The sequence below is a fragment of the Salarias fasciatus genome, chromosome 12 (assembly GCF_902148845.1).
Source record: "Salarias fasciatus chromosome 12, fSalaFa1.1, whole genome shotgun sequence".
In the NCBI taxonomy this organism is placed as follows: Eukaryota; Metazoa; Chordata; class Actinopteri; order Blenniiformes; family Blenniidae; genus Salarias; species Salarias fasciatus.
The window spans coordinates 9,900,104-9,919,075 of NC_043756.1; the positions used below are offsets into that span (position 1 = coordinate 9,900,104).

General features: G+C 45.9%; 1 protein-coding gene across 1 annotated transcript in view; it reads left to right on the forward strand.

The window, feature by feature from the left end:
* Positions 1–18,972, forward strand: part of adgrv1 (adhesion G protein-coupled receptor V1) — a 96,207-nt gene that overhangs the window by 20,886 nt on the left and 56,349 nt on the right. Inside the window, exons 14-55 of the mRNA XM_030104338.1 lie at positions 317–502; positions 619–799; positions 1,091–1,254; positions 1,337–1,460; positions 1,584–1,844; positions 2,789–2,915; positions 3,078–3,301; positions 3,518–4,252; positions 5,330–5,703; positions 6,309–6,479; positions 6,961–7,141; positions 7,232–7,425; positions 7,510–7,639; positions 7,910–7,990; positions 8,478–8,617; positions 8,724–9,089; positions 9,173–9,416; positions 9,506–9,721; positions 9,808–10,023; positions 10,102–10,346; positions 10,448–10,629; positions 10,801–11,299; positions 11,411–11,720; positions 11,862–12,071; positions 12,623–12,753; positions 12,941–13,040; positions 13,134–13,313; positions 13,407–13,570; positions 13,714–13,801; positions 14,744–14,822; positions 14,912–15,050; positions 15,190–15,331; positions 15,635–15,900; positions 15,996–16,171; positions 16,284–16,411; positions 16,545–16,726; positions 16,811–16,957; positions 17,046–17,126; positions 17,233–17,497; positions 18,133–18,255; positions 18,427–18,649; positions 18,747–18,951. Of these exons, the coding sequence (XP_029960198.1) occupies positions 317–502; positions 619–799; positions 1,091–1,254; positions 1,337–1,460; positions 1,584–1,844; positions 2,789–2,915; positions 3,078–3,301; positions 3,518–4,252; positions 5,330–5,703; positions 6,309–6,479; positions 6,961–7,141; positions 7,232–7,425; positions 7,510–7,639; positions 7,910–7,990; positions 8,478–8,617; positions 8,724–9,089; positions 9,173–9,416; positions 9,506–9,721; positions 9,808–10,023; positions 10,102–10,346; positions 10,448–10,629; positions 10,801–11,299; positions 11,411–11,720; positions 11,862–12,071; positions 12,623–12,753; positions 12,941–13,040; positions 13,134–13,313; positions 13,407–13,570; positions 13,714–13,801; positions 14,744–14,822; positions 14,912–15,050; positions 15,190–15,331; positions 15,635–15,900; positions 15,996–16,171; positions 16,284–16,411; positions 16,545–16,726; positions 16,811–16,957; positions 17,046–17,126; positions 17,233–17,497; positions 18,133–18,255; positions 18,427–18,649; positions 18,747–18,951 (8,580 nt within the window). The remainder of the gene's footprint in view (positions 1–316; positions 503–618; positions 800–1,090; positions 1,255–1,336; positions 1,461–1,583; positions 1,845–2,788; positions 2,916–3,077; positions 3,302–3,517; positions 4,253–5,329; positions 5,704–6,308; positions 6,480–6,960; positions 7,142–7,231; positions 7,426–7,509; positions 7,640–7,909; positions 7,991–8,477; positions 8,618–8,723; positions 9,090–9,172; positions 9,417–9,505; positions 9,722–9,807; positions 10,024–10,101; positions 10,347–10,447; positions 10,630–10,800; positions 11,300–11,410; positions 11,721–11,861; positions 12,072–12,622; positions 12,754–12,940; positions 13,041–13,133; positions 13,314–13,406; positions 13,571–13,713; positions 13,802–14,743; positions 14,823–14,911; positions 15,051–15,189; positions 15,332–15,634; positions 15,901–15,995; positions 16,172–16,283; positions 16,412–16,544; positions 16,727–16,810; positions 16,958–17,045; positions 17,127–17,232; positions 17,498–18,132; positions 18,256–18,426; positions 18,650–18,746; positions 18,952–18,972) is intronic.

The window sequence follows — 18,972 nt, forward strand, 5'->3', positions numbered from 1 at the left end:
ACGACAATATGTCCATCACTGTGCTGAATTTGTTTTGGATCAACTTTGTCAAAGCTGCACTTAAAACATTTCTGAACATTTTTATTACTTGTGTCAGTTTTTAAGACTCCACTGATTTAGCGCTGGAAAAAGGAGGCTTGCTGTATTTCCAATTTGCCCGAGTGCTTCCTTATTTTTAGATCCAAATATTGCTCGTTTTGACCTGACATAAGCTAAATTTGGTGATGTTTTTACAAGTGGAAATTTTAAAAGAAAATAAAAAAAGAAACTCTCTCTCTCTCTCTGGTCTTATGACATTTGTGCTTTTTAAACGTAGGAGGGTGAGGCAGTGGAACTGCATGTGGTCAGAGCCCAGGGACAACTTCTCAAACAGCTGGTGCGATACGCCGTCATGCCTTCAGGCAACAGCGAGTTCTACGGCGCCACGGGCATCCTGGAGTTCAAACCGGGGGAGAGAGAGGTGGTGGTGGCGCTGGTGGCGAGGCCCGACGGCGTGCCTGAGGTAATAACATGGTTACTACTGAAAAAAAGATTATTATTCATTCATCAGTTGACTTTTTAGTGCTACAGTCATCATACAGGAATAAATATTTTGTGTGTGTGTGTGTGCACGTGCAGCTGGATGAGACCTTCTCGGTGATCCTCAGCAGCCACAGCACTCCACCGAGTCGTCTAGGCAACCACCGAGAGGTCAACATCACCGTGCGGAGGAACGACGACCCCTTCGGGGTCATTGAGTTCATCCGATCGGGACTGACCGTTGCCATCAATGAGAGCAAAGGGAGCGCGGCGCACCGGGGTACTTTGAAGTGGCGCTTCTTCAGATCATCACTGTACTTTTCTCTGTCAAGTAGGATCTCCTTCACAATTAAAATGGATCTAAGTGGAGTGAATGACTGAGCACCAGTCTGCAAGTGGAAGCTGAGTTTGGAGGGTGTTTTAGAGGGCATGGTGTAGTAATGAAGTGGGGAATGCACTTTAAAACTTTTATCTTTTATCTATATTGTCTTATAATGAGTGTCGTTTCTATACCAACTTGGTGAGCTGAATTTGACACAAATCGTGAAACGTGCTTGTTTCCCTTTCTAAGCTGTGTATTCCATCGTGAGAAACAGAGGAGCCTTCCAGGAGGCGTCGGTGTCGTGGGTTTTGCAGCCTGCTCTGTCTGGAGACGTCAGCCCCGTCCAGGGAAACATCACCTTCAGGGAGGGAGAGAACTTGAAAAACCTGACTCTCTTCTCCGTGCCTGATGAGGTAAAACATTAGATTGAATCAGTTACTCTTCTTTGTGAAAATACCTTCGCTTCATTTTTTTTTTTCATCCCTGTAATTCAAGATTCCAGAAGACGAAGAGAACTTCACCATCACCTTGTTAAACGCCACAGGAGGAGCGCGACTGGGAACCATATTAAATGCCAATTTACAGATTAATAAAAACGATGACCCCATTTACTTTGCTGGTAAAGTTGTTCCTCTGTGTGAAGGCCGCACTTCACAGCTCCATCAGCCAGTATAATAAAATTCCAACCAGTGAGCTGTCTTTCCTCACATTCTCCTGTCTCTGTTTCTGTTTGTCGTATCAGAACCTGTCGTCGTTCGACTTCAGGAAGGGGGAACGGCCAACCTGACAGTTCTCCGGGCGGGGCGCGCAGACTTCGTGGCCACGGTGATGTATCGCGTCGATTACGGCGACGCGTCGCCGGAGGACCTGGCCGCGCTGAGTAATGACACCCTGCTGGTGTACGAGGTGGGGGAATTCATGAAGAACATCTCTGTGACTGTTGCGGACGACGGCATACCCGAGACCGACGAGCCGTTTTACATCGTTCTCTACAACGCCACAGGTGAGTCTGGGTTTCTTTGTTCTTGTCAACATGAGGACATTTTTGATTGATCTGTCATCTACGACAGCTGAAAAACACAAAACTCTCTTCTTTAACTAACAGACAAGTGTAGCAAGTATGCCAAATTTCTAATTAACTTCTTAACACCTCCTCCTCCTTCATTCTCTCTTGTTCTCGTACTAGTCGTCGATGTACAGAGAGGAGGAGCTGAGTTATTTAGCGTTGTCTGCGTGTGACTGAAAGCTCTCCTAATCCCAGTATTGTGTTTGGTAGATGGGAGTGAAAGCCCGGTGGGCCCCAACAGGACCTTAATTATCAGACTCCAGACCATCTAAGACACAAAGGCCAGCCACTCTGCTGGCCTCTTTCTGTTTTACCTATTGACGCGGAGTCGGGTCGAGTAAGGTTTTAGCTCCGGCCTGATGCCAGGAGATGTATTGAAAGTCAATAACCTTGATGTTAGAAGTCAACCAAACTCATATTAGGAGTTTGACACTTTGCACCACTCCTGTTTAATCATGGGATGATTCGCATGCCTGTTGCACCGCTTCGGTTGTCTGGCAACTTGAAGAATGTGGGAATGCTTTAGATCAATGTACAGCCCGTCTTTTTTTTTTTTATTATTATTTTTTTCCTGGTGAAAAAACATATAATGACTGTATTCTTTAGAAGGTTTTGTTCAATGTTTTTATTTATTGATTTTTGTTGCAGTCCTGTTCTCTATAGATAAGAAACCTCTCCGTCTTTGGCTTGGTTGCCATAGTTAAGATTTATTGTGTTATGTTAATGAGACAGCCTCCCCCTTTCACACAAAATTTAGCATGACAATACCAATATAACCTCCATTTATCTCTATCAGTCGGTCATTCTGTTTCTCTGTCCGCCCGTCCTGATCTAACCTGATCACTGTGTGGGTGTGTGTGTGTGTGTGTGTGTGTACTCAGGCGACGCTGTTGTGTACGGGGCAGACACAGCCACTGTGGTGATCGAGGCCAATGATGATGCCAACGGGATTTTCTCCCTTGAATCTACAGAAAAACCTGTCGAGGAAGGAAAAACCAACGATTTTTAGTAAGGAACCAGTCCTTGTGTTATGTTTTTTTTAATTGAACACTTACTTACTATGCTATTGTATTATATGTATACAAGTACCGATGATGCTCTTTTCAATATTATTGACTCTAACGTCCTGACGCTCATGTTTAACCTGTTTCATGTTTTGTTCTCCATCAGTGTGCTACGTGCTAGGGGCCATTTTGGTAATGTCACGGTCTTTTGGCAGCTGTTTGCCAATGACTCGGTGACTCCTCTGGAAGAAAGCCAGGAGTTTACAAACACGTCCGGCTCCATCACCTTCACTACAGGGGAACAGAGCAAGGCTATCGTTCTGGAGGCCGTCTCCGACAAACTCCCAGAGTTCATTGAGTTTTTTGTTCTCAGGCTGGTAAATATCTCAGGTGAGTTCAAGAGAAATTTGGGACATAATAAAAAGTAAGAAGTGGAGGATGTAAAACAAGTGTAGCTCCAATGAAAACTAGTTTCTTGCTTTCTTGCTTAAACTTGCTGTTTTTAATTTGAGTTAGTGACTTTATTGCTGCTGTGCTGGCGGTTTTACATGTATCTTTTTTAAGTTTGTAAAATGCTTATATTGACATGTTGATGATATTTTTAAGGTGGATACCCCGGCGAGGGCGGAAAGCTCGCTGAGACCTCTCTGAATGCATCAGTTTTCATTCCTTTCAACGACGACCCCTTCGGTGTCTTCACCATCGCCGACGCCAGCCTGGACCAGGAAGTCGCCGAAGACGTGCCTCCTGAGGACGACATGGCCGATGTCTCCTCCTTCACCATACTGCGACAGCAGGGTACCTTTGGTGACGTGCGGGTCGCCTGGGAGATTGTTTCCGGTCGCTTCCCACAGGGTCTTCCCCTCATGGATGACCTGCTCCTCCTTGCCTCTTTTCCGAATGAGGTCGAGCTCCGGCCTCACGATCGGAGGCACCACTCGGCCACAGACACGTGGTTTTTCTCGGGACTTCCCGGCGCTTATGGCACTATCCCCCCTGAAGATGGGCCCGCTGCCATTGGCAATTTCACCTTCTCCGCTTGGCTGGTGCCCAGACCAGACACTGATGGATTCATTGTGTCAAAAGGACCCAAAAACGGGAGTTTGTATTACGGAGTGAAAATCCACACCAATGAGTCTCATGTCACTGTCATGCTCTACTACACAGCAACAGGCTCAGACAACACCCAGGTGGCAAGAGCCTCTGCTGAGAAGTTTGTGGAGGACAATACATGGCTCCATGTCATCATCACAGTTGACGATGGGATTATTGAGTTCTTCCTGGATGGGAAACCGATTCCTGGGGGACTGAAGAGCATCAAAGGAGAGGGCATCAGTGATGGTAAGCTGCTTTGTCGAATTGTGTATACAGTACTCATAACCTGTTTTCTTTTCTTAAACTTTGTGACATATGCTCTCGTGTGTTTGCATTTCATGAGTCGTGGTATTTTAACGTCCACCTTAATACAAACCCGGTACATATTCATCTATTCATTGTTCAGGACTATTGGGGCTCCGCAATGCTTGAGTGACCACATAGCCTGAGCACCGCTGGACATTGTTACTGTAGAAGAGAATCAGTCGGCGTCTTCTTTTCTTCCCATTCTTCCTAATTAATGGAGACAATAGCCTGTATTTGACCGAGACCTCCCAGAGGGGAAACATTCTGATGCCCCTCTGGCTAACTCTAGTCACAGTAGATTTACACATAATCATCAGTCATGTCGCGTTATTGTCTGCCACCGGTAACTCTTCCCACCAAAAGGCTCGCTTTGTGCTGGGCCATTGTGTTTGCTCACTGTGGCACATTTCCTGCTTTTGTCCCATTTGGTACCAGTAGAGGAAGCGATAGGCCAGAGAAGTGTGAGTGTATAAATGTGTAATGAGGAGGTGCTGGACCTCGGCTTTCAGTGGCTTTAATCAAGATTCTGTATGTCCTCCAGAGATGTTGAAACTAAAACGGCCCAGCTGGTCTCATATATTTATTTTACTTGTACATACTGTCACATTTACTAAATTCAATCAGTTGCTGTGATCTCAATAGATTTCCAATGCTAATAAACTTTCCATTGTCAAACATATGGTGAATTAAATAAGCTAAAAAAATACATTAATGATATTTTGCCAAAAATACCATTGACAAGCAGTCTTATTTTCTGAAAATAATTTCTTAATAGTGAATAAGGCGGAAATAATTTTGAAGCTTTTGGATTTCCATTAAAACCTGATCAGGCTCAATGAACTTGTCACACTTCTGAAGTAAGAATATATATAGCTACTTAATGTTCTGACAAGAATTATTCAAGTCTGCTATTTATAAAACTCACATACTGTATTAAACTGATTTTCCCAGCTGCTCTAAAAATACTTTTTGAAGCATTGTTAATAATGTGAGATACTGTTTCTGTTTTTCCTCCAGGTCCTGCTACAGTGTTCATTGGGTCGGATGTGGAGGGCGGTCACCGCTACACTGGTCTTCTGCAGGACATCCGCCTGTACCACACCAAACTCAACCGCAGCCACATCCACGAGCTCCACACCCAGCCCTCCAAGACGGACCTGCGGAACATCTCGGGCTACTTGCGGTACCGGCAGGACGAGAGCAAGAAGTCGTTCGTGGTGGAGGTCAGGGACGACAGTGAGGAGGAGGGGGAGGAGGTGTTCTACCTGCAGCTGGTCGCGGTGCGAGGGGGAGCCCGCCTCCCCGTCCCCAGACCCACCGCCATCTTGCGGGTCATGAAGAGCGACAATGCCAACGGTCTTTTTGGATTCACCGGCGCGTGCATACCTAATGTGAGTGCACAGCGTTCAGGCTTCACTTTTGATATCCAAGGCCGTCTTGGCGGCCGTGTTGTCACCACTATCATCGCACTCTATTGTCCACACTGTAAATGAACTCATAGAAACACATGTAACGTAAACCCAGAAGTTTGCCGGTCCCTGTCCTGCTGCATATTTCATCAGTCTCCATGCAGTCAGCCGTGAAGAGTTCGCCGTCTCATTTTAGTTGGATTAGATGAGTGGGCCATCTCAGGTGGAGCGACAGCTGGCGAGGCGGCGGCGGGCCTGTCAGTGAGGGCATTCCTATAGAAGTGGTTCAGGAGTTCCATCAGTAGAAGTGAGAGATCTTGTTCCTTGCTTTTCATCAGTGCAGCAGATGGCAGGGCCGTGAATGGCATTCCATCAGAAAAAAGAGGATCTCTTTTGTATCCCTTTGGGAATAAAAAGACGTGGAGGCATGCAGCTCATTCTGTGAAGCACATCATCACGGTGCTGAAATTAAATTGGGCCATTATCAGTTAGTAAGACTTGTTCACTTACTGTAAAGAAATGCATTTAACATTGATCCTGTGATCCAGTGACTCTGAATTAATTTCCCTTGTTTTGTGTCTTTATAGACCACAGAGGAGGGCTCCAATGTCTCCTGCGTGATCGAGCGAATGCGGGGATCTCTGGACCACGTTTATGTCAACTACACTGTTACACAGCGGGACAGTGACGCGCTGGCTCTGCAGGATTTTGTTCATGCAACCGGAGCTGTGCTTTTTATGCCTGGACAGCGTTCTGAGGTGCGTGTTTATGTCTGTGTGTGAGAGAGTTAGTGAGTGACTGTCTGAGGAGCTGGGAAAAGCCCTTCTTAGCTAATCCAGGGTGACGAGGAGGGCAGTTCTCCTCTGGCAGCAGACAAGTCTGAGGGGATTAATGTAAACTGTATGTGCACCCAGGTGTATTGGATACAAATACGTGAAAAAAGCATAAAAAAGAAGCTGAATTTTAAGACTACCCAATTACAATGATCAATTGCAGTGTTTCTTAATAACTAGCCCCACCTAGTGGATGAGTGTCTGCAATTTTTTTTTGACACATGAGCAGGTGTCAACTCATGTTTGAGCTTATACTGCCTGGGAGCCTACAGCTTTCAGTGTATCGCGAATTACAAACATATTGGCACTATTTGTTCTAAGTCAGCATCTAAGCTATTTAATTTTTTTTTAATCAATGGTAATGGCTTGTTGAAGTGTTAACGGTGTTTATACATAATTCTTTCAGGCTCTGAACTTGATGGTGTTAGATGATAACCTCCCAGAGCTTGCGGAGTCCTTTAAAGTCACTCTGGTGTCAGCGGAGTCTGGTGATGGGAAACCAGGCTCCACAGCCACCAGCGGGGCCAGCATCGACCTCAGTAACTCCGTCAACAGCATCACCGTCAGAGAGAGCGACCATCCTTACGGTACTCGCTCTTAGTCATATCATGGCAACGTTGCAGACCCCATGTTGCTACATGTTTCTGAAAACACCAACACTCTTCACTTCCTTTCAGGTCTGCTGCAGTTTCAGCCTGACCCTCTAGCAGAGGGATTGATCTCTCCAGCATTAGAGCCTGCTCACATCACTGTCAATGAAGAAGATGGGCAGATCCGTTTACCTGTGGCCAGGGCCCAAGGCCTTCTGGGAAGAATCATGGTGGGATATAGGACGACCCCCTTCACTGCTTCAAGCCCAGAAGACTACGAGGTTAGGCTCCAAAACTAATACTGATCAATCCATAAACCTCCAACTCAAGAAAGAAATCAAACATTTTGAGTATTTCTCTTTCAGGACTCAGAGGGCATGTTGGACTTTCTTCCAGGGGAGAGGTTGAAGTTCATCAGCGTGACCATCGTAGACAATCCTGTTCCTGAGCTGGAAAAGATTTTTAGAGTGGAGCTTTTTAATGCTGATGGAGGAGGTGAGTGACTTGAGCCTGAGGTTAAATAACATTTTAAAAATGCCACACATGTTTATATGAAGTATTCACAGGTCATCATCTGTTCTACCTGATGTTGAACTGACCCTTCATTCTGCACTGCTGTGGCTGTGTGTTTTGTTTGTGGTGTTCCTGTGTGCTTCCCCACACCTACGTACGTGACGGCCTTCCTTCACTCCCACTTCCTGTTCCCCGTTTGATCTCTCCTCCTCTGGTGTGACACCTCTGTGGTCCCCGTGTGTGATCCAGCAGTGGATCAGTTTCTGCATAGTGAAGGGAGTGGTAGTGGGGAGAGTGACTATGACTTCCTTCCTCCATCCTATCACCACCACGGTAAGTGTATCCCTCTCCTTTATTCCCCAAACTGGTTCTCGCCTCCACCCCTTTTGCCCCCACACTTGATCCTTTGTGCATGTATGTGTGTGTGTGTGTGTGTGTGCGTGCATGCCTGCATACGTGCGTGTGTGTGTGTGCCTTAATGTGTTTGATATTTACATTACGCTGTGACCCTTGAGAGAAGCACTCAGGGCGAGTGATGTGGGAAAAGCAAATAGTGACCCATGGATACAGATAGGGAAGAGTTGACATGAACTGTTAGATGACCCAGAGTTGCACACAGTGGCTGAATTGTTGCTTTCTTTAATACTCTATATGCCAAGCTGCATTTTGGCTTGTATTACTCAAAAGTCATTAGTCAAAATCTCATATTTGGCTACTAATGCTGTATGTGTTGTATTTCACTCTAATCAGATCACGTGTTTGTAAAACTCCTATTATTTGATGGTAAAACTGGATGCTAACCCTGTTTTTGTCTTTGCAGTCAGTTTGGGACCTGCATCGCACATCACAGTGACCATCGCCGCATCAGACGACGCCCACGGTGTGTTTCAGTTCAGCCCTGAATCTCTGTCTGTCAATGGCACAGAGCCTGAGGATGGACACAGCTCTGTTGTCCTGAAGGTGAGATGAGATCGCTTCAAGTGTAGTAATGCTCAAAATCTAGAAACTGATTGGAGATCGTTTTTTGCTCTGTCAATCGCTGTTTTTAATGTGTTTTTTCTTCCAGGTGGATCGGTCTTTTGGTGACCTCTCCAACGTCACCGTGTTCTGGGAAGCTGATCCCAGCTCTGAGGGGGAGCTTGTCAGCAGATCTGGAAGCATCACCTTTGGTGTCGGTCAGACGTCAGGAAACATCCTCATCACTGTGGCCCAGGATGAGATCCCCGAACTGGACAAGAGCTTCAATGTTTCCCTGGTCAATGTCTCACACGGTCGCCTGGGTGAAAAAACATCCGCTGTCCTGACGGTGCTTGCCAGCGATGATCCTTACGGGGCTTTTGTGTTTACCAATGTGACAAGATCCGTTCAACTTCCTGAAGCCGATGCAACCGTGTCCCTCACCATCCTGCGTCAGAAAGGCCTGATGGGTCAGGTATGTTCACCCACAGATTTCAAAAATCATGTACATCACTGATGATTGTTACAAGGCTTTTAAATCAAATTAATTCAATCTAGGTGCGAGTAACATATGGGACACTGAATGAAGCAGATCCTGCCCCTTACCGGACCCCTGGGGTGGGCCGAGCTACTGAGGGGCGGGATTTCGTTCCCCTCTTCAGCTCTGTTGTGTTTGTGGCCAATCAGACTGAAGCCAACATTACCCTCAGAATCCTGGATGATGAAGATCCGGAGAGAGACGAGTCTGTGTTTGTGAAGTTGATCAGCGTTGAACTGATTCAAAGAGAACAGGAGAGGCTCAGTAAGATCCTCATAACCTTAAAAAAGAAATCATTCTAAAAGAAAAACAAAATTTAAACTAATGAAGTGTCTTCTTATCGTTTCTTTCAGTCTCTAACTCACCTTCTCTGGGCTCCAAGTCTGATACTGTAGCTCAGGTGATCGTGGAGGCCAGTGACGCTGCTTTCGGAGTGCTGCAGCTGTCGGCTCCTGCTGTCAGTGTGGCAGAACACTACGTTGGGCCTATAATTAATGTGACACGTGTCGGAGGGATCTTTGCTGACGTGTCTGTAAAGTTCAGAGCAGTGCCTTTAACCGCCAGAGTCAGTAAGTGCTGGGGACGTTGATCTTGTCGTTGATTTTTTTGTCCGCATGGCATTTTTAAATGTCGCCGTTTGTGTGTCATCTTAAAGGTGAAGACTACAGCGTAGCCTCGACTGACGTGGTCCTCCTTGAAGGGGAGTCCAGTAAATCCGTACCCGTATATGTCATTAACGACCTGGTTCCTGAGCTCGAGGAGACGTTTCTCCTTGAGCTGATCAACCAGACCACCGGGGGAGCGCTCCTGGGGGAGCTCACACGTGCCATCATCACCATATTGCCTTCAGATGACCCTTTTGGTGCCTTTGGTAAGAGGCTGTTTTTATGTTTCACCACTGCAATTCACTGTTATCTTTCTTTTTTTCACTTTATTTTCTGTCCTATAGTCTTCCAGGCTGCTCCAGTTACGATAGAAGAGCCTGAATCAGACTCCGTTGAGGTCTCGTTGCCTGTTGTGCGTAATGCTGGTACTATTGGAACAGTGGCAGTGCAGTGGCAGGCCACTGTGAACGGTAAACTGGCAGTGGGGGATATTAGACCCACATCCGGTGAGGTGAGATTTGCTCCTGGAGAGACGATGAAGACAATCAGAGTGGAGATTTTAGCTGACGATGTACCAGAAATTACTGAGGTGAGAATAATTCCTAAATTAATTTTGTGTTATTGAGATATTTTATATATACCCAGTGATTTTCAACCTGTAATTTATGCTATGTTCTCCGTCTTTGATAGATAATTAAGGTGGAGCTGACTGGTGCCAGTAATGGAGGAAACTTGGGAGCTGAGACATTTGTCAATATAGTAGTGCCTGCAAACGACAACCCGTACGGGACAGTCTACTTTGAACAGTCTGTTTACCGTGTCCAGGAGCCACTGGAGGGATTTTATAGATCCAACATTACTGTCCGCCGAAGGTATTCTTTTCTTTCTTGTAGAATCAGTGCAATCAATCCTACATTCCAAAAAAGGGGACAGGGTATTTATTTCCAAGAAACATTGATCTATCAAACAGAAAATCCCAAACCTTTTGTGCACAGTTTAACTTCTGTTTCTTCACTATTAACCCCAAGCCTCTTTTACTGCAGAGGCGGCCAGTTCGGGCGCTTGGAGATCACGTACAGCACCTCCGACATCGATATTGTTGGCTTGGCTCAGGCTGATGGCCAGAACCTGTTGATGTATTACGACGTTCCAAAACCAGGCGTCCCGGCCTCCGCCCTGCTTCAGACGGCCGACATCTCCGGACAGGAAGACCCCCTGGCTGCGTGCGCTGCTGTGTGCCTCAGAGAGCGTGCTTGCCGGGCTTTCTCTCTGTCCTCGGTTGTCACCTCCCCATCATGCACTTGGGTGACCTCCGGGGCCGACCAGCTGACCCCTAAAACTCAGGTTATGACTTACGTAAAGAACATCACTGCAGCTGATGTGTTGTTTAGTGCCCAGGCCGTGGCGGGGAGTGATTACACCCCCGTGACAACTCAAAGTGCCTTCATGGATGACAGATCGGAGATCGCTAACCTCACAGTTCTGATCCTGACTGATAAATTCCCAGAGATGGATGAGAGCTTTGCCATAAAGATATTAAAGGTGAAAACCAGTCACAGATGCTGTTTGCTGTTCTTGTCTCAATTGGCTTTAAACACATTTAAAAATCTGTAAAATTAACTTTTTTTTTTCCCCATCATGAAACATCTGAAGGTGGAGCTGATGAATCTGACCGTGCCAGAGAAGGACCTGCCCTCCATCGGTCAGCCGGACGAAGCTGTTGTGACAATCGGGGTGAATGGCGATGCATTTGGAGTGTTCCTGATCTACACCCTCAGTCCCAACAGCACGAACGAGGGGCTCTACCTGGAGGTCCGAGAGGAGCCTGCTACCGTGGTGCCGCTGGTTATAGAGAGAAGAGGAGGTAATCTGGGAACCGTCACCGTCGAGTGGAGATTTGTTGGAGGAAAAGCCACTCCAGACGTCGATTTCACCGGGACTCATGGAACCCTCCTCTTTGATGGTACACTTGTTGCTACTAATAGTGAAAGCTGGAAGAGTTGTCATTGCAAATGCAGATTAGTTTGACTTTTTTAATATTGCAGAGCCACTAAAGTGTCCTCAACTGGTGTCATATGCACTGTTTTGCCTTTTTCCTCTGCAGGTGACCTGAAAAAAACAATCGAGATCGTAATCAAAGAAGACTCCGAACCCGAGGACAACGAAAGTCTCATGATTGGTCTTGTTAATACTGCTGGAGGAAGTCGAATCCTGCCCAGTTCGGATACAGTAACCATTGTGATACTGGCCAACGACAACGTGGCTGGGATCGTCGGTTTCCATCCAGCCTCACACTCTGTCATCGCCAGAGAAGGTGGGCAGCTTTTCGTGGTGACTTTTGCTATTAATATTGCGTTTTTGCAGGCACTGTTTCAGTTCCACATTATACAGAAAATCATTTTGTAATATTTCTTAAAGCAATCATCTAAAGAAATATAATATCTGTACAGAATCAGATTTATTTTGTTAGTTTTTCCTGTGGCTTTTCGTTGCCCTCATTTGACTTCTGACTCACAAGAAGTGCTTTCAGTTGTGTCACTTCATCACTGCTGCTCAGTGAAGCAGCTGATATTCCTGAGGGACTCCGCAGCTCTCCAAGAGGATTTTTTGCAGCGCAGTCCGTTACTGGAGATGTGTCCGAATTATAAATGAATGTGTAATGAAATCTCTCATAGTCACGGCTGCGTTCAGTAACAGGTGGGCCGTGCGGTCGACTGTCTTCGATACACGCATGAGTGGTTCAAGTCTCACTTCATTTAGAAAAGATGGGCCTGGTTTCCTCTGGCATTTGCAAAATAATAAGACAAATATCATTACAGACACATGAATACAACCTCATTTGAAAGTTTGTTTTTCATGTTTCAGGAGAGAAGATGTCATTATTAGTGCTGAGAACAGCTCCAGGTTTGGGGAATGTCACAGTGGACTGGACCATACGGGGGCCCCTCGTGCAGCGGACCTTCACCCAAACCTCAGGGACGCTTTTCTTTGCTGAGGTAAATGATAGACTTTTCAAACAATTTGTTCTTCAGTCATATTTATGTGTACACACAGAATAGAGAGGCTCAATTGAAAGCCAGTCAGCATGTTGTTCTTGTTCTTATGCCATACCATTTAAAGTTTTGATCATAAATGTTACAGAATCAGCTGAGAAGGTAATTGACTGTTGTTTGTATCTCACAGGGTGATCTGAATGAGACCATAGCACTGCAGCTTCTTGACGACGCTGCTCCAGAGGACAAAGATGAATATAAAATTTCCTTGTCAAACATACAAACTTTTGGTAACAAGCTGATTTTTTTTCTTTAGTTTGCTATCTCTGAGTAAACCTTTTTTTTTTTTTTTTTTTAAAGAAATTCCTTTGGATTGCTTCCAGGTGTTGTGGTGAGCGGCCATGCTGCTCTGGATGCGCAGCGAAGTGAGGCAGTGCTGACTGTGGACACCAGCGACGAGCCGTACGGCCTGCTGAGCATCGCTTCGTCGTCGCTGAGCGTGACCACGGAGGAGCGGGACCAGACTGTTAACATCTATGTCAACAGAGAGTTTGGAGCTTCAGGTCGGTCTGAGCCACTGACGGTGTGTTTAAAATCCTCGAGTCCCATTTGTAGAGCTTTACAAACATTGCAGTCCTTCACACTTTCATGTACAGGTGTGGTCAATATAACCTATGAGGTTATTAAAGGCTCCCTTCAGAATCTGTCTGAGGTCGAGGGTGCGCTCGCCGATCCAGATCAAGACTTCATCTCTGGCACTAGCTTTGTAATTCTTCAGGACGGCCAGACTTCAGTTGCCATCCCTGTCACCATACTGGAGGTAAAGACTGTCATTGTCGTTTTCTTTTTCTAACCGTCAAACTGAACTAGATGTTCCTAAGCACTTCATTGCGCCATGATGCATCCTCTCATTTTGTAGTTTGACTTTCTTAAAGTGGATTTATTGGTGTTCTTTCTTTTCAGGATGATATTCCAGAGTTGCGGGAGTTCTTCCTGGTCAATATAACATCAGCTGTTCTCATCACAACTGTTGCCACTGCCCCTCAACTAGGTATGTAAAAAAAAAAAAAAAAAACCTCAGCATTGATAATTCCACTTTTAGTTGTTACTTAAACAGGATGTGTTACGTCCTGATTTCTGCCCTCCATCCTCATTTTGCTTTAAACATCTCACTTCCTTACAGTTTCTGTCATTTAAATCACTTTCTTTGTTTTCTTTCTGTAATTTCTGCCGTTTGCTCTGTTTGACGATTAGAGGTTGTATATTGCACTTTACCAGGTAAAATACTCTTCCAGATCTTTGCTAGCTGCGCCTGAGAAGTGGCCTAATGCAGAGTGTCGCTGTAGGTACGGTAGTCTGCTGGTAAAATGCACCGTTGAAGAGCTTGATAGGTTTTGCTACTGCTTTTGCATAATCCAAACCGCAGTCCAATTTATGAATGAGTAACTTTAGAAAGTGATGAGTTGACAGAACACTACCGGCACTCAGAGGTTCCCAGAATACTATCAGCCTTCTGCCTGGAGAAACACAGTAAACACAGGGCCACTCTTTTGGCAGCAATCATTATGTGGCTTGGATCACGAGATTGATGCTTTCCATGATTGAGGAAGCCTGGGGATTCGGTGGGAGCCGAGCAGCACTGTGCGGTGAGGTGAGGGAAAGCCAAACTAAACCCGGAGCTGGCCTCCCAGTGTCTTGGCCACAGAGTCAATGGGAGAAGACTATTCAGAGGGTCATAAATCAGTCCACCCAAAAGACTTGGCTTCTCAGCCTCCCAAGCCACTTACAGGAGACGCTTCTTAACGGTAATCCTTCGCTCAAACGTACCATGACGGAAGTTAGATCTCCTACAGTTTCCCGTTGCACAACTTGCTGCTCTCTCTGCTCATATTGTAGCTACCGCCTGGGGATTTTACATGCTGCAGCTATTATTAGCGACTGACAAGGTAAAGGTCGTGATACATGTCCGCTTCGCATGTGGTCCTTTCCACAGACACTCAGGGTTTGGTGGCAGAAGTCAGCATCGCTGCCAATGATGGAATAAGAGGTGTGATTGAGTGGACAAATACGATGTAAGAAAAACACTCATGAATAGCAAAAATACTCATGTTTGTCTGTTTAAAATGCTTTTTTCATCAATCAAACATGTTTTGGTTTCCAGGTTTGAAGTAAATGAAACAATCGGAGCCCTGACTCTGGTGGCTTACAGGAACAAGGGGACATATGGGAACGTCTCTCTCCTGTTCTTTGCTCAGAATCTGGAGGCTCAACAGGGACTGGATTACAACACGAGCGAAACGGTTTGCAGTTTTCCTCATCGTACAGACAGACAAAAGCAGTGTTCCTGACATGTATTTCCAGTACCCTGACTATCTCTTCTATGCTCTGAAAAAGAGACGGTGCATAGATGAACTGAAACTTCCTCTCCGTCCCGTCCAGATGCTCTATTTTGTAGAGGGTGAAAGGCACAAGTTTGTTGATGTGCAGATCGCTGACGACGCCATCCCAGAGGGTGCTGAGCGATTCCAGCTCATCCTGTCTCAGCCCTCTCCTGGGCTGGAGCTGGGAACAAACACCACGGGTGGGTAGAAAGACCAACTTCTTTACTGTGGAATTTCTACTTTTTTTGTGATATATGTTCAGTCAAATGCCATGTTTCTGTTGCACATTCATTAAAAAAGCAATGTACAATTCCTGGTTTTGACAGTAGAAATTTAAATTTTAGATTTTTAAATATTTGAAGTTTAGAACTGCACTTTACGCAAAAGTTTGAGATCCAGAAGAAATAAATAGCAATGCTTTAGACAGTTATATTTCAAGAGCGTGAAGTACACACTGGCTCTGGCAAAAAAAAAAAAAAAATCCTCTCATTCTGTTCTTCCAGCCACTGTGACTATCCTGGCCAGTGACGATGGACATGGAGTCATCTCCTTCAACACCAGCGAACATTTGCTATTGAAAGAGCCGACCTCCATGTCAGGGCTGAGCGAGAGCGTTGCCAGCTTGTTTGTGGTGAGGAACCCTGAGGAGGGCACGTTTGGAACCGTGTCTGTTCAATTTACCATCGTCGATGCCAACGGGAGCCTGGCAGAGGGCGATCTAATGCCGGCACAAGGGTTTGTGGTCCTGGAGGACGGGGTCAGATTTAAGGTGAGGCCATCACTGTTTTTGGCCTTGAACACTTAATATCCACCTCTGATTTTGCTTATTGAAAAGGGTATTTTGTCCCCTCTGTGTCGTCTCAGATGCTGGAAGTCAGGGCAGTACTCGATGCTGAACCTGAAGCAAATGAAACCTTCACCGTGGTCCTGTCAAACCCAACAGGAGGGGCACGGCTCGGCAACCAACTCCAAACTCTCATCACTGTCCTAGAGAACCTAGCGCCTTCCGGCTTGTTCCGCATTGGACCTACCCTCAACCGGTAGGACCTGAGACTTGGAGAGTCACGACTGATCGCTTTCACCAGTGTTGCCTGTAGAGTTTGTGTATTTCTAAGAGTTTGAGCAAAAAACGCTGACTTGCTTTTTGCGCAGGACTAGTACAGATGTAGTTGCAGAAGAAGATGGCAGCACGGTCTTCCTCACAGTGTCTCGCAGTAATGGTCTGGAGTCAGCGGTTAGTGTAGAGTGGGAGGTGCAGTCGGACACGGCTGTTGCTTCAGGTGAGACCAACAAACACTTGGAATTCAAGCGTGTATTATTTGTTATATCATAATAAACAAAGCTGTGATGGTTGTTGTTTTTTTTTTGTTTGTTTGTTTTTTTTTTGTTTTTCCAAACCTTTGCGACCTCCAGAGGGTCACCTCTCGGTTCTGGGTGTGTACCAGAGCTTTGACGACAGCCCCACCTCCGCTTGGTGCTCCCTTCCTGAGGGCCCTCCTTTCCAGGCCATGAGGCTGGACAGGACGCCTCTCGTTGACTCATCTTATACTTTGGCCACTCTGTACCGGTGGCAGGGTGTTTTTGTGGCAGTAGAGGTGGGTTAAAACAAGCAGAGCCAGAACAAACTCAGGTCACCAGTCGCTCATTCCAAAAGGTAATTGTTTGTTTGTTTGCCACAGTCTGTCAGGATTCAGGACCCAGGCTCATGCGTCGGGTTTGCAGTGAATGGTTCCACTTATATTGGCATCACCCATGGCGGTCCTCCATTTTTCCCTGCTGCAAACCTGAGCATCTTCAAATTGCAAAGAGATCTTAATATGACATTGGTAAGCATTTTATAGATCACATTTATTTTTGCTTTTTGTTCATGTCTATATTCTGGTCAGTTTATATGAGAAAATCTTGTGTTTCTAGGAACAAACGTTGGGTGTGGAAGCTCTGGATGTGAAGCATTTCTCCACAGAAGGCAGAGACTTTCTGATAGCATCAAGCCAGGTGACACTGGTTATCCTACATATGTATTTAGATTTATTCAAATGTCTCATTAAATTTTGGCGTGTTTAGTAGCTGAGTTTATTCATTTCGTTTCTTGATGCTGCAGATTTTTCTTTGGAGCGGTGGTTCTTTTACACTCTTCCAGACCCTGGACTTTAAGCAGGACATCCTCAGCGTGACTCCATTTCCCCGTGCAGCGCCCCCCCACCTGCTGGTCTGCTTAAACAGGCCGACGGAGAGCTGCGTAATACTTAAGTGGAACAACGGGAGATTTGAGGATTCACAGGCCCTACCGCTCGCCGGCCGATCCAGTCAGGTGGACACAATCCTCACTGGAACAGAGGATAATATCCTGTTGGTCGCTTTTGAAGGTGACTCGTCTCTGATACCTGTTAATACTTGTATTTATTTAGAAAATTTAAATAACTGCTTTTATTCACTTTGTATTTGTACATAAATGAATTGCCGTGAAAAAATGTTAAAGCCTGAAATCTCAAAAGATGGGTGCAGACTAGAAGAGAGGAGCATGGTTGCTTTTTTTTGCGATAATGAGATGCTGTCTTCTGCGGCCCCGCTCTCATTGTACTTGGTTGTTAGATGTTGGATCGGATAGTCCAAACAAATTGGTGATGTCTTAAAGGGCACACAGAAATTGTGTGTTCATAGTAGACAAAACAGCCTTGTTCTCTTGTGTTGGCTGGAATGGCAAAACGTACAGTGTTGGGGCAGATCATGTATTTATACTGCTCTCTGTTTATTTTGATGAGACATAATCCCTCTGAGTCTGCAAAAGCGGTGAGTCTTTTGGGGTCCAGACCTGTTATGGGTATCTGGGAAATGCCTCGGCGTGGAGCACAGCAGAGCCGCAGGGCCACTCGGAGGTTGTAATTTGTCAGTCTTGGGCGTGTCAGTCAAGCGAGTGGTTGCTTTACATAAACATGCTATTCTAGCGTGAAAGAACTTAAGTCTGTGCATGTTTTTGTGCTGTGCCATTTTTTTTTTTCAGGTCCTACACCCTCCTGCGAGGTGTTGCAGTGGAGTTCAGGGCAGTTTTCTCCACAGCTTGTTCAGTCCATTCCTCACCCTGGCCTCACCTCCATTCACCCCTTCACGACCCCGTCTGGGATCAGTAAGCACCAACAGCCGTCATCTTCTATTTGTTGAACTACAGAGCTGCCCATAAATATTTAGACGGATATTTCTCGTGTTTGCCAGATTTTAATTCTTTTTGGTCTCGGTGTTGGCGTGATAACGAGAGCCTTGCCAGCAAATCCTGTTTTACTCGTTCACTGTTTCATAGCATACATCGTGTTGGCTGGGAAGAACGGTTCATCCCTCTACTCTTGGAGGTCTGACGTCAGCCTGTTCACCATGATCCTGAGGGCCCCTCCGGCCACCCGCTTCCTGTCGCTCATGGTCCCGTCCCTCAACGTCACGAAGGTCCTCTTGGCGACTGCGGAGGAGAAAAGCTCCACTGTTTATGAACTGACGTCCGTCTCCAATCAGTCTGACTTCATTCCAAGGTGCATACATTGTTTGTTTTGGTAAATGACAGACACGTATATACATATGTTTATATAGATGATGACTGATGGATTTTCTTTCCTCTGTGGCATTCAGTTTTGGGGAGTTATACTTTGCACCGGGCGACAGCGAGCTGGAAATAGCAGTGAACATCATAGATGATGACATCCCGGAGGTGGAGGAGCGTTTCCACGTCACACTGAAGAACCCAAAGGGTGGAGCTGAGATAGGATTTGGTGGTCGGGTCACGATAACTGTCCCGGCTAATGACGATGCCCACGGAGTCATCGGCTTTGCTCAGGTAAAGTCATTCCAGTATCTT